Below are 19,371 nucleotides of genomic sequence, written 5' to 3' on the forward strand. Positions count from 1 at the left end.
GCAGATAAGTGCTGGCTTTGTTAAAAAGGGGAACTTGGAAAAATTCAACTGCTGGAAGTCTTGGCTTCCCAAATTTCCCCTGGGTAGCTGCTGGGAGAAATCAGTTCCTGCCTGGGGGATGCTCTGGAGCAGACATTCCCTAGGAATGTGTCACAAACATTTCCATTTCCTCTGTGTCACTGCTGTGGGTGTCCTTGGACCTGCTGTCCTTTCCCTACTTCTATTCATAATTCCCTTCCTATTTCCCACATGGATCCCAGCAGCCTTGTCCATGGGATTTGTACATTTGGTGGGAGGTACTGATACTTGAAGTGGCCTATGATTCTTTTTTGTGTGTCATTCATAAGCCAGCTCCAGAGAACCTTTGCACAGGAATATTTTTCCTTCCCAATGACTGAGCAAGCGGATTGTTTTGTCCTTGATCCAGGGTTTAACCCTTTCCACTTGTGCCTTTAGTGAGATCAGGTATTCCATGCTCCCAGAGGAGCAGCTGGATTGCCTGTGCCTATGGATAATAATCCACATTTCACTCTTCCCTGCAGGGGCTCGGATCTGGCTCTTCATCGGCTTCATGTTGATGTTTGGATCCCTCATTGCTTCCATGTGGATCCTCTTTGGAGCCTATGTTACACAGAGTAAGCTGGGTTATCTTCTCCTCGAGGAAAGTACTTTTTCTGCCAGCTTTTGGCAGGAAATCCACAGGGATGGAAGCCTGTGGTCTCTGGAAAATCCGAGCCACACCATCCAGGTTTTAGTCTGGGATTGAAACTGGAATAGTGTGCTAAATCCACTTCCCTGTAACTGGAATATCCTGTCAAATCCAGCTCCCAGTAACTGGAATAGTGTGCTAAATCCACTTCCCTGTAACTGGAATATCCTGTCAAATCCAGCTCCCAGTAACTGGAATAGTGTGTTAAATCCACCTCCCAGTAGCTGGAATATCCTGTTAAATCCAGCTGCCAGAACTAAAGAACTGAGTGTTTCCTCTGTTCCTCCTCTGCAGACACTAACGTGTACCCTGGATTAGCAGTGTTTTTCCAGAATGCATTGATATTTTTCAGGTAAGTTACCTGGGTGAATCCCCCTCCTTCCAAAGGGACTTTCCTGCTTCCATACATTGATACTCCTGGAAAAGCAGCTCTCTCTTCTCGTCCCTTTGCTGCAGAGTTTAGAAACAAGGTTTGATTTGCCCCTGCGCAGGCTCCTCACTCCCTCACACTCCTGTCAGTCCAGCTCTCTGCTCCCCGGGATGTGCAGCTCTGGAATGTGGATGGCCAGGGATGTACAGAGTTTTCTGGATGAGGTATTGCCAGTGTCTTTGGCTAATGGCAACCATTCACCTCTGTCTTACATCCCTCAGCTTCCATCCCAGCAGAGCCAGGTGGGGGATTCAGTTCCCCTTTTCCAGAGTATTTCACACCAATGGCTCAATTCTCTGGTAGTTGATGTTCCCTGTATCTCCTTTCACTGGCTGAGCTCTCAGCTATAGAGTGGTAATTCCTTTTCCTAAGAGCATGGTGGTGTGTTTTGTGGCAGCACACTGGATTTATTTCAAATAATATTGTTAAATCTATCCTGTAACACTGGGAAATGGATTTGGTGTCTGTAATAACTCTTTTTAGTTGTGGAATGCATTTTGCAATCCATGGATTTTATTAATAAAAGACACTGAAAGTGTTCAAGAGTGTCAGCTCTAAGATCAGTCACTGGAAAGTTTCATCTCACCTCCTTTCTTCTTTCAACTGGCTGATCCTTTTCCCTCCAGCCCCACACCAGATACTTTGCAGTGACCTGGATTGATGGGCTCTGGGAAAGGGGTGATGTTCCTGCAGGAAACAGCAGCTCCTAAGTCTCCTCTGAGATTGAAAAGGGAAACTGCTGAAGGCAGATTTTGTGCCTGAAATTTTTAGTTTGATTTTGAATCCCAGAAGGTTTGGGTTGGAAGGAACCATAATCCCATCCAGTCCCCCGTGGGCAGGGACAGCTTCCACCCTGTCAGATGGGTCCAAATCCTGTCCAGCCTGGCCTTGGGCACTGCCAGGGATCCAGGGGCAGCTACAACATGTGGAATTTTGGAAATCAACTTGTAATTTGGATCTGATTCTCTACCACAGGCTCAATATTCTTTCTGATTTGCTCATAAAAATGGAATTGTTTAGGTTTTATCCCAGCAATCCTGTCAGGTTGGGCTGATTCCCAGGTTGCCAGGGTGAGACCTGCTGCTCTGGACTCCTTGAATTTCATAAATACCAGGCTTTTCCTTCAGAAGGGCTGTGAAACTGATTATTTTTTATTTGAGCTTCAGTTGGCTCCCACAGTTCCAGCCATGCACAGGAAACCAAATACAAACACCGAACCCAAATGCTGACCTGACTGAAAGTTGGGGGCTGGGCTGTTGATTTGCACAGGGTAAGATTTAAGGATACTGTTAAAGTTACTTCATGTGTGGTCTGATTTTTATTTCTTTTTTTTCTCCCCCCCTTAGCACTCTGATCTACAAGTTTGGGAGAACAGAAGAGCTGTGGGGCTGAGCTCACTCCTGGTCTGGTCCATAGTTGCCATGTGGTTCTTGTATGTAGATAAATTCACAGTCCTTTGTTCTCGGTTGCTTCCCAAACTGTTGGAACTGAGACAATTCCAGGCTCTGTCCGAAGCTCCTCTTTTCCCAGGACACACTTGTGAATATGTACATAGGACTGTGTATATTTCAAAGGGAATGGCAGGCTTTCCTGCTGGAATCTCCAGGCTTTCTCCTTCAAATCCATGGCTTTCCATCAGTTTCATCTTCCAAACCTTCACCTGTGTCCGAGGCTTCAGTGAACAATTAGTGAGCAAACAGGACAGAGGCCATCCTTGGACCAGGGGCCGTGCTGGGATAAGAGCTGATTTTAAGAATTTTATATTATTGTTCAGGTAAATAAAAAGTAGCTTTTTTTTTTTTTTTTTTTGGGTAAAAGGTTATGGGTTTTTCAGCAAGTCCCTACACTCAGCAGGTTGTGCATGGCAAAGCAAAGTGTCCCTGACTTGTGATGGCTCTGGCACAAAGGACATTTGCTGGCACCACAGTCCTTGGAATTAATTTCATGCTGCTCAGTGTAAGAGATGCCAGTTGGTATTTAATGTATTTCCTGATATTAGAATAAAAAACTCCAACAAACTGATGCCAGTTGTACTTGGTGTAAAGGATAAATGAGTCAGAGCAACTTCTTGCTACTCAGGCAAGTGTCATTGGCTGCAGGGGAAGCTGTTTGCTGGTAAGTGACTTTTCCTGACCTGTTCCCTCTCTGCTTAAAAGGAAGTAGGATATGGATGGATTTATTGTTCACAGTCCTACCTTGTAATAATTTTAAGGTTCAATAAATTCTAGGAGTGACTCATAGCCAGCTTTAGGGCTGCTATTGCCCCAGTTAAAATGTATTTATCTCTTACATTTTATGGCTCTTTCCATTAATGAGTTATTGAAATTCAATTTCATCTCAGTGGAGTGAAACAGAAAGTGAGGCCAAGGCTGTTTCATATCCCCGGAGTGTTCCTGTGGATCCATTTGCTGTGGCTGAGTCCTTCTTGTGAGGTCTCTGTGGTTTTTACAGCATTTGACTCTCCCCCAGGTCCCAAGGCTTTTACAACTTCCCCATCTCAAAGCTGCTGCCTCAGGGGTCTCAGAGTGCTGAGTGGAAATGCTGTGCTGCTGACTGGAAACTGTTTGTCATCACCTGCTCCTGCTGGGAACTGCTCCAGGGGCAGGAGATGGGGCCAAGTCTGGAGCTGCCCTTGTGCCCTGGCTGGAGTGGCCTCATCCCACAGGAGCCACAGGCTGCTCACTGGCTGGAATTCCAGAGAGCTGCAATAAAAGTGGTCTTAGGTGCTCAGAACAGTGAATTCACAGGGTGGTTGTACAGGAACTCACCTTTGCACAAGGCTTGCACCACGCAGTAAAGCCAGGTTTGGCTTCAGGCCTGTCAGGTTTCTTGCCCAGGAGCTTGGGAATGTTTGTTGGGAAAGTCAGGAAGGAGTGTGGCCTGTAACTAATCCCTGTAACTAATCCCAGTGCCAGGATCTTGTACCTGCACTTGGAACTTGAACATACAAGCCAGGCTGGGAGAGCTGGAGGTGCTCAGCTGGAGAGGAGAAGGATCCAGGGAGAGCTCCGAGCCCCTTGCAGGGCCTAAAGGGGCTCCAGGAGAGCTGCAGAGGGACTGGGGACAAGGGCTGGAGGGCCAGGAGCCAGGGAATGGCTTCCCAGTGCCAGAGGGCACTTTTACACCTCTGGCAGCTCCAGCACAAGCCAAGGGGACAGGGAGGGCTCAGTGACAACAACCCTGCAGTTACTCCCAGTAAATGCTTTTTAATTGTTTGTTTAAAAGTATTTAACAACACAAGCCCTGACACGAGTGCAGAGTAGGGTTTATTCAGGAATACATACAGATATTCCCGGAGGTGTTTTAACCTTATTTCTGTCCTCTGTGTGCATGAGGTTGTCCCTTCTGTGAGCTGTGGGTCCCCCTTTGCTCACAGCCCAGCCTCAGAGTGTGGGTGATGAAAGCAGAGCTGGTGCTGACGTGACAGTTCCCACGAGTCAGGCTTCCTGAAGCTCCCTGTGTCAGCAGCTTGTTTAATCCCAAGGGATTAGATCCAGTCTACAAGGAAGCACCTGATGAAGCTGTTGGCAGCTGCTGGCCTGGGGGGTTCCTGGAAAGGCTGAGACAGAGCTCAGCTCTGCCAGGGCACTCCCAACCAGGCACTTCCAAAAAAAAAAAAAAACCGTTTCGTGCAGGTTTTTTTAAAGAATTCGTATCAAACCCAGGAAAAAAAAATCAAATAACCCCATTTCTTTAGTAAAGAAGAGGTTCACTTGTTCTTTGGGCTTTATTGGACACTTTGCAGACCCCACAGGGGCTGATGTGTTTAACTTGGGCTCTTCTACTTTAAGGCACTAAAACCAGAACTCTCAGGCAACTTTTCTTCTGCTGGTGGTCCACAAGAAGTTTTAGTGTCTGACAGTGACTGATACACGCTGTAAAACCTCAGAGCAAAATTAATTACAGGTCCTTTGTGGTGTGCAGGGCCCTGGCCTGGCTCCAGGAGCAGATTAATGCTTCCAGGAGGGTGGGTGGGAGGAGGCAGAGACAAGCAGGCCTCTCTGGGAGTGGTTCTTGGCACAGGTTCATCCTGAGGAGAGTACTCACAAATTTTAGTTTGTCCTGCACTTAAAATGATTCAGGAGAGCAGACTGGGGTGGGTATAATGGAGTATTGTTGCCAACAAAAACAAAACCAGTAGAAGTGGAATTCACATTCCAACTCTTCGCTCCCTGAAAAATCCCAGGTTATCCTAATCAATAAAGTGCTGTTATTCCTCCAAACTTCCAGCCTGGGGTGGGAATTCACCCCTTTTATCCACCTGTCTTCAGGCAGTTTAGTGTTCCTTTCCTTTCCCTTCCACGTTCCCTCTTCCCAGTGCCTTTGGCAGAGTGAGGAGCGGGGGGAGCTCGGCAGAAGCCCCTGGAGCACATCCCAGGGGATTCAGGATTGTCCTGCCAGCAGCCACACCACAGGAGCAGCTTCTGGATAGTCCTGGAGCAGGTGACACTCACTGGGCTGGTCCTTCAGTGGCTTCCCTGTCCCTGGGGGTGGGGTGGTGGACCCTCACTCTCCGGGCCACCTCCTTCTCCAACCTCAACAGCCTGGGGCTCACCCTCAGCAGGACTGTGCAGCTCCTCCAAGCCAGCCAAGGCAGGGTCCCTCAGGAACTGGAAAAAAACCAGAAAACATCAGATCGAGTCCCTGTTAGAAATTCCAGAGCCAACAAGCTGCTCCAGCCCAGAATCCACAGCAGGAGGAGCTCCCTGGATATTCCATCCTGGGCTTCCTTGAAACTGCACTAAACAAAGAGAAGGTTAAAAATGCATTATTTCTGTAGGGGGAAAAGAAATAAATTATTCCAACATGCCTTCAAGTGAGTTAAAGCAGCTGCAGTTCCTGGTTGGGTGTTTGGGGGGGATTTTTGTAATAAATTTTGCCCAGTCTTTCCACGTCAGTTCAAGGAAATTCCTTTGAGTTAAGAACAAACCACTCCCTGATCTCCAAGCTGGGAGATCCTCCAGCTGCAGGAACCCAGCAAGTGAGTGAGGAGCAAATGGGATCCAAGGTCCTGGTGTGATCAGTGCCAGGCAAGTGGCAGCTGCAGCTTCCTCTGTCACCAGCAATCCCCCCTGACATTCTGCCCTGGCACTTACGGCTTCCCTCGACTCCCCCTGTGCTCCCCTTCCCTCCAAAATTAACTCAGCACCTTGCCAAGGGCAATAAATCAAATCAAAGACAGTAATCAAAGCAAGGAGCTTTAGAAAAGTGAGACAAATCAGGGTGAACTTCAATTAAGGCCCCACTTTCTCTGCACTCACAGCAAGGCTAATGAGCCACGGGATTATTCTTCCAAAACCCCAAACAGATCCACTTCAGCCAACTGCAGACACGAGCAAACCTCAGCTTGGCCCTCCTGCTCCCTGTAAGAGAGCCTGAGAGCTCAGAGCCTGCTGGGATGAGGGAAGCCCAGGGCTGTCCTGCCCAGCCACCGGAGTTCCCCCAGCCTGCCTCGGGTCACGGGGCATTCCCCAGTGGGGGCTGCCAGGAGAGGCCCCGGCCTGGCTGCTCCCTTGCAGAAATCCACTTTTTATCCATTCTGCCACTGCCCTTCTTTCCCTCGGGCCCTGAGCAGAGCCCTGCCCCAGGCCAGGCTCGCTGCTGCGCAGGGGATGCACTGGGGCTGCACATTCATGCTCCAGACTCATCCTGTGCCTCCAGGACGAGCCCAGTGCTTGCAGGTCCTGTACATGAAACGCTGCACCACTTGAATACCCTGCAAATCATTTTAAAAAAAATGTATTTATTATTTATTTTCATACCCTGGACAATTCTTTTTTAAAGTACAAGGAATTGTTTACCATTTTAAAGCCCTATACAAGGATTGTTTTACTACTTGAATGCCCGGCACAACTTGTTAAAGATTATTTTAGTACCCTGTACAATTAGAGTTTAAATTATTCTAGTACCCTGTACAAGGATTTTTCTATTATTTTAATACACTTACAAAGATTTTTTAACTCTTTTAATGCCCTGCACAATTATTTTTTAATTATTTTAATACCCTGTACATGGATATTATTTTTACTATTTTAACACACTATACAAGAATTTTTTACTATATTAATACCCTGTAGAAGGAGTATTTTTTTACTATTTCAACACCATGTACAAGGAGTTTTTTATTACTTTAATACCCTGTACAAGGATTTTAAAATTATTTTAATACCCTGTAGGATTTTTACTATTTTAATACTCTGTACAAGGATATTTTACTATTTTAATACACTTTCAAGGATTTTTTTACTCTTTTAATACCCTGCACACTTATTTTTTAATTATTATAATAATACCTTGTATAAGAATTTTAAAATTATTTTAACACCCTACACATTCTTTTTACTATTTTAATACCCTGTACAAGGAGGTTCTTACTGTTTTAATACCCTGAACAAGGATTTTTATTATTATTATTGATACCCTGGACAATTTTTTTTTTACTCTTTCAATACCCTGCACAAGGATTTTTTGTTATTTTAATACTCTGCACAAGGATTTTTTTACTATTTTAATAGCCTCTACAAGGATTTTTTTACTATATTAATACCCTCTACAAGGATTTTTTTTTTTACTGTTTTAATACCCTGTACAAAGATTTTTCTAATATTTTAATGCGCTGTACGAGGATATTTTACTATTTTAATATACTTACAGGGAGGGGTTTTTTTTTACTCCTTTAATACACTGTACAAGGATATTTTACTATTTTAACATACTTACAGGGAGGGGTTTTTTTACTATTTTAATACCCTGTACAAGGATATTTTACTATTTTAATATACTTACAGGGAGGGGGTGTTTTTTACTACTTTAATACACTGTACAAGGACTTTTAAAAATTCTTTTAATACCCTGCACAAGGATTTTTTTACCATTTTAACACAATGTACACGGATTTTTCCCCTAAATGAGACACACTTCACTTGACAAGTGACCCCTGTGAAATGTCAGCTGAGGCAGCACGAAGACAGGAAATTCTTTACTCTGGGTTCATTCATCCCCATGGCTACAAAAAGCTGGAAATCCACTCCCAGAACCACAGGACTCCCACAGTGCTCAGTGGGAGACAAAATAAATCCACCTCCAAGAGCTGCTCACAAATAAAAGCTTTAAAAAACCCAGAATCTTTTGCAGAATAAGAACTTTGAAATCAAAGCTTTGCTTAAGGGCTGCTCCTTGTGTAAGGACCGAAAGGGGAAGAAGAGCAGGACTGAAACCTCGTGGTTGAGCACAGAAATGTCTGAGCTACCAGCAGGAAAATGCCCTGGGATGAGTTTTTCATCTGAATCCTGCTGAAACAAAAGAGGAAATGCCCAGGAACGTCCCCCTGAGATCAGCCTGAGGCATCAAAACCAATAATCAGGGTTTGTTAATTAAAACTAATCCAGGTTTACTTTTCCATATCTGATTCCTGCTCAGACCTAGCTCCAGTCCTTGTTCCACAAAACCTCTTTGCTCCCACTGAGCCCCAGTTTGAGGCCTGAGAGGAGCAAAGAAAGAGGAACAGCAACAGGATCAGTCAGGCTCAGGTTTTTCCAGGAAAGCACAGCCAGGTTTGTGTCCCAGGGCACAGGAAAGACCCTTCAGTTCAGCAAAAGAGGAAAGAAGGGGGAGATTACAATCAGAAAAGCCACAGTTTTGAGACATCACTTGCTTATCTCCATTGCTGCTCAGCAACAGCTCCTTTGGGTGATGTTTCCCTCCAAGTTTCTCTTTTACAGGAGAAACCCCAAGGTCCCCACGTACCTCCTCGAAGTGTGATGGGATTTGCAGAGGTGGCTGAGACCAATGTTTGATTTTTTGGTGGTGTTTCCACAGAAACAGCAATCCAGTTGCCACCAGATTTAGAATGACTAGCCCCATGACAAACAGGAGGATGATCTTTCCAGCTCGGGTTGCCTCTGGAAAAGAAAGAAAAAAAATCCAAACACATATGGCAGGTTCATATTTATGGAATCATGGACTGGTCTGGGCAGGAAGGCACCTTAAAGCCCACCCAGTGCCACCCCTGCCATGGCAGGGACACCTCCCACTGTGCCAGGCTGCTCCAAGCCCCAATGTCCAGCCTGGCCTTGGGCACTGCCAGGGATCCAGGGGCAGCCCCAGCTGCTCTGGGCACCCTGTGCCAGGGCCTGCCCACCCTGCCAGGGAACAATTCCTGCCCAATCTCCCATCCAGCCCTGCCCTCTGGCACTGGGAAGCCATTCCCTGGCTCCTGGCCCTCCATGCCTTGTCCCCAGTCCCTCTGCAGCTCTCCTGGAGCCCCTTTAGGCCCTGCAAGGGGCTCGGAGCTCTCCCTGGAGCCTTCTCCTCTCCAGGTGAGCACCCCCAGCTCTCCCAGCCTGGCTCCAGCCCTCAGATCATCTTGGATTCCAGAAGGGCCCAAATTCCTTTATCCTGTTTTACAGCAGGATTATGAAGGAAAAGAGAAGGGGCCGAGTACCACACAGACCCTCCATCCCTGGCTGAAAATTCCTGATTATTTTGCCACTAATGCCAAGTGTGAACTCCCCATGGTGCTCTCAGCATTCCTGACAGGCTGGGTGTGGAAGGGACCAGCTCAGCTGATCCAGGACTTGTGTCCTATCCCATCCCACTTGGTACAAAAATAACATTCCCATTCCATACCACTGAGGGCAGTTCTGTGACACTCTGGGGCACTCTGCTGTCCTTCCAAGAAGTGACCCGAGTAGATCTCCAACTGCACTTGAATGCTGAAGCAATAAAGTGTTGATTCCTTTAGATTTCCAATCTGGAATAGTGTCTTGCTTTCACTTAGCTTCTGTTGAACAGACACACACACACACAAAAAGGTGTCACTGTAAAAACCAGACCAGTTTTCAACACAAATATCCCTCCCCCTATTTAAGTTGCTCATTCAAGAAGCTCAAATTTTATTTTTCCTCAACCAGCTTTCCCAAATAACAGAAGCTGTGGAATATTTCAGTTTTCCTGGGAGTTTTGATGCAGCTTCTGCAGCAGCTCAGGCAGGGAGCAAAACCCAGGGAAGGGGAGGGGAAAATGAAACCAGTTTGACTCCTCTCCTGGCTCTCAGCTGAAGGGTATTCTGTGTGTGAGAAAAACACATGTTGGTGCAAGGCAGGAAGGAAGTGGAGGCGATTTACCAAGGACTTTGAAGCAAAAGGGGGTTTTAAAGAAACAAATTTTTTTGCTTCTGTTTTTGAAATGTTTGACTTCAGATTCACGTCATTTGGAAGCTTCTTCCTCTTTTTTTTTTTTACGTTTTTTTTTTTAAGTCTGACTTAATACCTCCCCTGCACCTCCGGCCTGTCCAAGCACAGTTCCTCAGGGCCCCAGGCAGCAGCAGGAGCACACGATGATCCCAAAACCTCTGAGCCTCAGGATGAACAGGAGCACCTCATCCCAGCATGTTCCTAACACCTCCTGCTCTCCCTGCCCTGGAACCAGGCCTATCACGCCCCAGCAGCTGCTCCTGCAGCTGCCAGCACAGCAAAGGAGGAGAGAGATTACAGAGTTTTCCAAACTGCCTGAAAAAACTCTGAAATCAAAAGTCACCTTTGGCACCACTTCTCTCCCTGGATCTGCAGAGGGATTTAATCCCTTTCCATACAGAGGAAAGAAGTTTCTAAGTTTGGTAGAGCAGCACTGCTTGTGCCAAGGCCAGATGAACCCTTCTCCCACAACTCCCCATGATGACGCTCACTGGACCAAAACACAGATTCTCTGCCCGCAGCTGCTGTCCTGCCAAGAGGCACTGACTCACATCCCTCAGTCCCCAGGCACAAAGAACACATCAGAGAGGATTCTTACTTCTTCTGTAGGACTTGTTGTGTTCTCCCAGTAGGACACGTGATAGTGGAGAATGTCCTCGGTTTCAGGGGTGAACGGGGGGCTGATGCTGACGAGCAGCGAGTCAGGGCTGACACTCACACTGTTCACCTTGGGGGGGCCCAGCGTGGCTGAAAAAAACCAGAGAGGGCAGGGAAACCCTGCAGTGCACAACTCCCTCCAGCTCCACCCATCCTGGGATCCCTGAGGCTGGAAAAGCCCTCCCAGCCCAGCCAGGCCCAGCTGTGCCCCATGCCCACCTTGTCCCCAGCCCAGAGCACTGAGTGCCACCTCCAGCCCTTCCTGGGACACCTCCAGGCATGGGCACTCCAAACCTCCCTGGGCAGCCCCTGCCAAGGCCTGAGCTCCTTTCCATGGGGAAATTCCTGCTGCTGTCCACCCTGAGCCTGCCCTGGCCCAGCCTGAGGCCGTTCCCTCTCCTCCTGTCCCTGTTCCCTGGGAGCAGAGCCCGACCCCCCCGGCTGCCCCCTCCTGTCAGGGACTTGTGCAGAGCCACAAGGTCCCCCCTGAGCCTCCTTTGCTCCAGCCTGAGCCCCTTTCCCAGCTCCCTCAGCCGCTCCTGGGGCTCCAGCCCCTTCCCAGCTCTGTTCCCTGCCCTGGGCACTCTCAGCACACACCCCAAACATCGACAGCTTTTGCTCAAGAAAGGGAAAACATTTCCCCTTCTCCTTAATGCGCTTGCAATACTTGCTTATCTTTCCCTGGAAATTCAGTCAATATTAACCAACAGTTAATGCTCAGAAGTGTCTGAGTTCATCTGCAGTTACTGGCCATAAAATTGTTATCTTTTCCTTTGATCAGCCTGCCACACATGCTCCCTAAAACCCCACTGTTTGATCCCTAGATCGGAAGAGGAATAATGAGTTCTCCTCTCCTTGCTTTGATGTCTCCACGTGTCCCTTAGGATAAACATGCTGACCTCCTTTTGTGAAGTGCTCCAAGGTGTAAATCATGAAAAATACCAATAGGGCACTGCCAGAAGTGCTCATTAACAGCAAAAATAACTCCTTGCATGCACCAATTCTTCCTCATCATGCCTCAAATCCAGTGACTCTGATCCAAACACCAAAGGAGGAGCCCATGGATTGGTATTTGGAAACTGATTTCCACAGGAGTGACACAATAATTACCCCGGAATGTTCCTCCTCTCCCACCCCAAGCCTCTGCTTTGTCCCACATTTCCATCAGCTCGGTGCTGTCCCATCCCCCAGAGGATCTCACTCCCAATCCTGCACCACAGGCTGTGGACACACCAGTGTTCAGTGCAGGATTCAGGCATTTCCTCACTCTGCTGCCAGAGAAAATCCAGGATTTAGAACCAGGGAAGTATCAGACTCTGGAGCCTGGACCATCACTGCCCCTCAGCAGGTCTGGGAGATCACGAACTGAAGAGTCCACAAATCCCTTCCTCTGCTTAGTTCCCATTTCAAAGGTGCTTTTTAACCTGAACATTGACTTTTTTTCTAATCATAAAACCAAGCACAGCAAGGCAAAGAGCAGATCTTAGAAGAACACCACCACACTTGTTCACAGCAGAGGGGTTGTGGACTCCCCTGGATCCCTGGCAGTGCCCAAGGCCAGGCTGGACATTGGGGCTTGGAGCAGCCTGGGACAGTGGGAGGTGTCCCTGCCCATGGCAGGGGTGGCCCTGGATGAGCTTTAAGGTCCCTCCCAACCCAAACCATTCTGTGATTTAAAGTGTGGCCTTGACACTTCTACATTGTAGTGTAGACAATTTATACTTATCTGAACCATTTATATTTACCAGGACAATTTATATTTCTCAGGGCAATTTATCCTTATCAGAAAAGGGAGCTGTCCAGCAGAAAGAGCAGGTTTTGCCTCAGACTGCCACAAACCCAAGAGCTTGTGTGTGTGGGCAGAGCTAAGTGGGGAAATGAGAACATGGAAAACCCTCCAGCAAAAGAATATTGTAGCTCTTTGAAGGCTCAACCACCCTAGGAGGCTCAGGGGTTTCCCTGGTGACACCTGAGAGAGCAGAGCAGAACCAAACCCTGAGGAGGCCTTGGAGCCTTTGTGGACAGAACACCTCAATCCTCTCACTGGGGCTCCACACAACAGAGCCAAGGAAGTCTACACAGGCAACACGTTTTTTCCCAAAGAAATCCCCTCTGAGAGAGGCTGACATCCCAAAGAGCACCCACTGTTCCTCTCTGCCACGAAGGGAGGTGTGTGCACCCAGGCCGAGGTGAGGGGGCCCAGCTCGGCCCTCACGCGCAGCAGGATCGTCCAGCGCCGCCTCTGGATCTGCGGGGGGAACTCGCACTGGGTCTGGGGGGTGTGGGCACAGCCCATCTCACTCCACTCCTCATAGAACCCTCTGCAGAGCAGAACACAAATAAACCAGTTAAATAAACCTGGAAGGCCCCCCGCCCACTCAGTTTTGGTAAGATAAGCACGTGTTACAAAACTGTGGCTTCACACGGGTTTAACCGCAGGGCCCTCCCAGCTCCTCCATCCCCTGGGGATCTGGGGAAATTTAAATTGGCCAGAGAGAATCAGGAAAGGCTAAAATTATTCAGAGAAGTGTGCAACATTTCTGGGTGTGCTCAGGGCTTCAATCTCTCCTCAGCTCAGAGGACACATCACAGGCTAAGAGATGTCAGTCACCAGGAGCTGCTTTTGGAGATGCATAAAAACATCTGTGATAAAAAACATTCTTCCGTTCTGTGCTTATTCATTTCCAGGGGTTTGGAGTTTTTAAAACCAGTTGTTATCCTGGATTAGAACAAAATGAGTTAGTTTTAGAGCTGTTTACTCACGTTCTGTAATGGGCTGTGTATAACACTGAGCTATTCTCCACTGGAACAGGAGACCACCTCAACAAACTCTGGAAGTTGTAGGAATAAACCTCCACATCTTTTGGTGCTGGTAAATGGGGAGAGGGTTCTAAAGGAAGAAGAGGAATAAAAATAATTATTGAAACATTCAAGTGCACAGTAACCAAATTTCAGTCTCCAAATTCCATCACCATACATTACATTTTCACTGCTTTGCAGGTAAAACCATTCCCCCTCCTCCTCCTTCTGTTTCCAGGAGCTCTGGCACATTCAGGCAGTGAGGGCCTGGGAAAAATTGCCCAGAGCAGCTGTGGCTGCCCCTGGATCCCTGGCAGTGCCCAAGGCCAGGCTGGACATTGGGGCTTGGAGCAGCCTGGGACAGTGGGAGGCGTCCCTGCCCATGGCAGGGGTGGCACTGGATGGGCTTTGAGGTCCCTCCCAACCCCAACCAGTGTGGAATTCTCTGTATCCATGAATTCCACCTTCCTGTTTCAATTCATTCCATAGGGAACATAAAGCTCCAAGTACCAAGTCCACCAAAAAAACCATAAACCCCACCCAGCCAACCATGAAGCCATAAATGAAGGTCCCAGAATTCCAGAATCATCAAGGCTGGCAGAGCCCTCCAGGATCACCCAGTGCCACCCCAGCAGCACCAGCAGCACCCCAAAGCCTGTCCCCAAGGGCCACATCCAGACTCCTCCTGAGCACTCCCAGAGACAGCGACTCCAGCACTCCCTGGGCACCTCATCCCAAGGCCTCACCACTCTGGCAGGGAAAAATTGTTTCCAATCTCCAACCTGAGCCTCCCTGGTGCCATTGGAGGCCATTTCCTCTCCTCCTTTCCCTTGGCACACGGCAGCAGAGCCCGACCCCCCTCACTGCCCCTCCTGGCAGGGACTTGTGGGGAGCAGTGAGGTCCCCCCCAAGCCTCCTTTGCTCCAGACTGCTCCTCACAGGACCAGTTTTCCAGACCCTTCTCTGACCACTGGTGATTACAGCAGCTTATCTGTTTCAATCCTCTGCACCTCACATTTGCCTCTGTGCACAACCCAGAGCACTTTTCCCACCCACCTGCCTCCTGCTAACCGCGAATGCTGAGGTCACTCTGGTGAAACTTTCCAGGAGCCAGCTGGAAAAAACCCTTCAGGACCACGTAGTGCCACATCCCCTCCCAAACCTCACGTTCTGCCAACTTTGGAAGCGATTTCACGAGGCAGGAAAGGGCAGAAGCTCTGTGTGTGGGGATGGCCCCCAAACGGAGTCACTCCAGGAGCCCCGGGCTGGGCACAGGGGCCACAATCGGCCTTGAGCTCCCGGGAAGGAGGTGACGGTGCAAACCAAGAGGGAAGAGTTGTCTCTGAACAACAGAAAAACCACAGCCCTGAGAGCCCAGGCAGAAGGAGGAGGAAGCTGCTGGGGCTGGAACGTGGCCAGAAAGGGACAGACTCACCCACGACATGGAGGGAGGGAGGAAGCCAAGCCACAGGCAAGGAGCCAGGAGGGAAATGGGGGCAGTGGAGAGGAAGAATGGCTGAGGAGAAGGGAGGGAGGAACTGGAGGAGAGGGGAGCTGGAGACAGGGAGGAACAGCAGGAGAACCAAAAGCTCTGGAGGACAAGGCCAAGGCTCCAAGCAGGGCCAGCTCCAGCAGCCCTTTCTGCTCAGGGCTCTCTCCAGACACATCCTGGAACCTCCAGGGATCTGCCCTGATGGGCAGCAGCTTCACTGGGGCCTGTGCCAAGAGGGAGGAAGGTTTTCCTTCTGCACTTGATGTGCTTTTGTGGAATGATTCCCTCACACCGTGAGAATCACAGAACCAATGGGTTGGAAAAGACTCTCAGGTCACCCAGTGCCACCCCTGCCATGGGCAGGGACACCTTCCAGGGACCAAGCCCCATCCAGCCTGGCCTGACAAAGACAACCTTCACAAGATACCCCATATCACATCAGTTCATTTTTTGTTCTGAAGAACAGAGTCTCCTAAGACACAGTTTGTTAATTTTTACATTTATGAGATCAGAATATCAAGCACTTGGGTCAAATTCTGGCCCAGGTTTCCCTGGGAATTTGGGGTCATATTAAAAAGTTTGGGGTTTTTGATTTCTACATCAAGCTGCATTAAACCTTAAGTCCAAAACACCAAATAATGAGTTGAGTTTGAGCTTTCCAAGAAAAGCTGTGGCTGCCCGATTCCTGGAAGTATCCAAGGCCAGGTTGGAGCTCCCTGGGACAGTGGAAGGTGTCCCTGCCCACAGCACGGGGTGGAACAGGGTGACCTTAAGCATCCTTCCCAACCCAAGCCAGTCTGTGTTTCTCTCAAAGGTTTAATTACGCCTGTTAATAATTTCTTAGCCTCAGCTCTTGAGCAGTGCTCTCAGAACAAACACATTGCCTTAGGCCACAAGTGGCTCATTCAGCTTTGCAAATCTGCAGGAGATTCCTTACAGCTTCCTAAACCATTCATCTCACAGGTATTTTGAAGGCCCCTAAGGAGCCTTCTCTTCACTCATGAGAAGTTTTTGCTTTGCAGTCACACGGATTCTGTCTTGCACTCTCAGTGCTGGTCTGGCACGTGGTGAGGTATCTCACACCATCTGTGCCCTCAGACATCTGACACACACTCATTCTACAGAATCCCAGGAACCTCTCAGAACAAACCAGCAGAGGCAGCAAATCCCATCACACAAAAAAAAAAAAAAAAGAAAACAGAATAAATATAAATATAAAAATAAAAATAAATAAAGAAAACAGCAATGAAACACAGGGTGAGATGAGATGAGATGAGATGAGATGAGATGAGATGAGATGAGATGAGATGAGATGAGATGAGATGCAGGGAAGGAATTCCTCCTTATGAGGGTGGGCAGGCCCTGGCACAGGGTGCCCAGAGCAGCTGGGGCTGCCCCTGGATCCCTGGCAGTGCCCAAGGCCAGGCTGGACATTGGGGCTTGGAGCAGCCTGGCACAGTGGGAGGTGTCCCTGCCATGGCAGGGGTGGGGCTGGGTGGGCTTTAAGGTCCCTCCCAACCCAGCCCAGTCTGGGATCCCATGACTGCACACTGATTATTTTGCATTCAGAAATGCATCATTTACCCTGCCAGCATCAAAACATTGCAGATCTTATCAAAGACACTGCAGGGCTTATCAGCCCTCTGTCTCTGCAGCTGAACACGAGGGTGCCACGAGGCTGAGGAGCTGCTTTCACAACACACCAAGGGAAATCTGAATTTCTGTCAGACCCCTCCCTCACACGGCAGTAACTGCAACTGCTGAAATCTCACAATCAACTTCCTACCGATCTCCAGTTTGCATGACCCAAAACAACCAAATGAACACTCCTAACAGAGCACCCACAGATCCAAGTATCCTCAGAAACCCAAACTCCCTCAGGCAGGGAAGGCAGAGAGGTCCCATCCTTCCTTTCTGCCTGGAAGGGGTTTTCACTGTTTCTCTGTTTCTTTCAGAGCAGCAGCCTAAGAAGGCTCTGATTGTTTTTTCCTGCTGCAGAGACTTCCTGACATTTCATACCGCAAGTCAGAGCTTTCACACAACAGTGTGAAGCCACAAGTCACAGCCAGTGAAAGCAGCTCGGCTTGGGTGACCTACCTGTGTCCCAGCTCCTGCTGCTCCTCAGGGATTCCTGATCCCTTCCCCTGTATCAGCCCCAAACAACCATTCTGCTACATGGGCAAAAAAGAAATCTGTGGTTTGGGCAATTTGGTGTGGCCTTTTCTGCTCTAGTGCACCAAAGTGGCTTCTCATCTTGTAACCTGGGATAGTGGAAGGTTCCTGTCCATGGCAGGGGGTGGAATGAGAGGAGCTATAAGGTCCCTCCCAAACCATTCTGGGATTCTGTGTTTCAAAGAGTTCCCTGGGAAGTCCCATGGCTGCGGAGAGGATGAAACTGGGCAATGCTGACTGCAGGAGGCCTTGGCCTGGTTTGCCTCAGTCCAGTCAAGAAGGTCTGGAACAGCCAGAGAGCCCCACAGGGCTCACCAGTACCAGGCTGGCCAGCCAAACCTTGGCCACCACCAGGACATGGGACATGCTGAACTCATGGAGAACCCAAGTGCCTGAGTGAGCACCACGTTCTGTGCACACCTCATTCAATCATGGAATGGTTTGGGTTGGGAGGGACCTTAGAGCCCATCCAGTGCCAGCCCTGCCATGGCAGGGACACCTCCCACTGTCCCAGGCTGCTCCAAGCTCCAATGTCCAGCCTGGCCTTGGGCACTGCCAGGGATCCAGGGGCAGCCACAGCTGCTCTGGGCACCCTGTGCCAGGGCCTGCCCACCCTGCCAGGGAACAATTCCTGCCCAATCTCCCATCCAGCCCTGCCCTCTGGCACTGGGAAGCCATTCCCTGGCTCCTGGCCCTCCATGCCTTGGCCCCAGTCCCTCTGCAGCTCTCCTGGAGCCCCTTTAGGCCCTGCAAGGGGCTCGGAGCTCTCCCTGGATCCTTCTCCTCTCCAGCTGAGCACCCCCAGCTCTGCCAGCCTGGCTCCAGAGCAGAGGGGCTCCCCTGGGGCACCCCTGGAGGTCACTGAGCCCTAGCACAGACTCAGCCTGCAGAGCAAACCGCCCCGCTACGGCAAAGCATTTCCACCAAGCCTAAATCCAGACTTGCGTCCATCCACACATTTAGACGGCCTTTAATGAATAAACCGGTGCCACCTCACAAACCTCAGCCACACCACGAACACCGGGTGGGTCCCCCTGCAGCCCAGCCCACAGCGGGGTTTTGGGAGCAGCATCCCCGGGCTGGGCGGGACAGACCCGGGACAGACCCGACCCATCCCCGGCCCGGCCCCAGGGGCTGCGGCCGCCTCGGAGCCCGGAAACCCGGGGGTGAAGGCGCAGGAGCCACCGGCCCCGGGCACCGCGCGGCCACACAAACCCCGCACGCACCAAACCCGCAAATACCCCGAGCCCGCAGCCACCCGGGCCCCGCAACCCTCGGACCCCGCATCGCCCCCAAGCCGGCATCCTCCCCCGGGCCCCGCACTCACCTGCGGCCGCGGCCCGCGCCGAGCCCAGCAGGAACAGCAGCAGCAGGAGGAGCAGGAGGAGCAGCAGGAGCGAGCGGAGCGGCGCCCGGCCCCGCATGGCCCGAGAGGCAGCGCCGGCCCCGCTCGGGCCCGCAGCGGCCGCGGCTCCCCCGGCCGGGCTGCGCTGGGCTGCGGCGGCCGCACGCTCCCGGCCCGGCCCCGCACGCTCCCGGCCCGCCCCGCTCCGCCCCTCACACCGCCCCCGAGGGGCCGGGCCCGGACGGAGGTTCCGGCGGCTGCGGCGTGAGCCGTGCCCCGCGTCGGGATGGCGTGTGCCGCGGGGTGTCCTGACCCCTGTCCTGCCCTTTCTCCTGCCTCTGTCCTTGTCGCTGTCCCGGCCTCGGCCGCTTCTGCTCCCTCTCCCGCCCCTGGACCTTCCCCTGTCCTGTCCGGGTACTTGTCTCGGTCCCTTCCTCTTCTCCAGCCCCGGCTCCTGCTCTTGCCTCTGACTCTCTCCCTTTCTGTCCCCGCTTCCCGCCCCAGCTCTTATCCCTATTCCTGTCCTTGTCCGTGTCCCTGTGGTTGATGTGAGGACATCTCGCCATGAAGTGG

General features: G+C 50.3%; 2 protein-coding genes across 2 annotated transcripts in view; one reads left to right on the forward strand and one right to left on the reverse strand.

Moving 5' to 3' along the window:
• The window catches only part of TMEM50B (transmembrane protein 50B), a 9,708-nt gene extending 6,062 nt beyond the window's left edge, over nucleotides 1-3,646 (forward strand). The window contains exons 4-6 of the mRNA XM_082277865.1: nucleotides 457-635; nucleotides 1,004-1,061; nucleotides 2,486-3,646. Of these exons, the coding sequence (XP_082133991.1) occupies nucleotides 457-635; nucleotides 1,004-1,061; nucleotides 2,486-2,531 (283 nt within the window). The 3' untranslated portion in view covers nucleotides 2,532-3,646. The remainder of the gene's footprint in view (nucleotides 1-456; nucleotides 636-1,003; nucleotides 1,062-2,485) is intronic.
• Nucleotides 3,647-4,392: 746 nt separating this feature from the next.
• Nucleotides 4,393-18,971, reverse strand: IFNGR2 (interferon gamma receptor 2). Its single transcript, XM_082278316.1, has 7 exons — nucleotides 18,781-18,971; nucleotides 13,754-13,880; nucleotides 13,136-13,311; nucleotides 10,932-11,080; nucleotides 9,768-9,921; nucleotides 8,886-9,040; nucleotides 4,393-5,749 (listed from the first exon to the last, which is right to left on the reverse strand). The coding sequence occupies exons 1-7, from the start codon at nucleotides 18,875-18,877 to the stop codon at nucleotides 5,606-5,608; spliced, it is 1,002 nt and encodes a 333-aa protein (XP_082134442.1). The 5' UTR covers nucleotides 18,878-18,971; the 3' UTR covers nucleotides 4,393-5,605.
• Between the last annotated feature and the right edge of the window lie 400 nt (nucleotides 18,972-19,371).

This window comes from Coloeus monedula, assembly GCF_965178545.1.
Source record: "Coloeus monedula genome assembly, chromosome: 3".
NCBI lineage: Eukaryota > Metazoa > Chordata > Aves > Passeriformes > Corvidae > Coloeus > Coloeus monedula.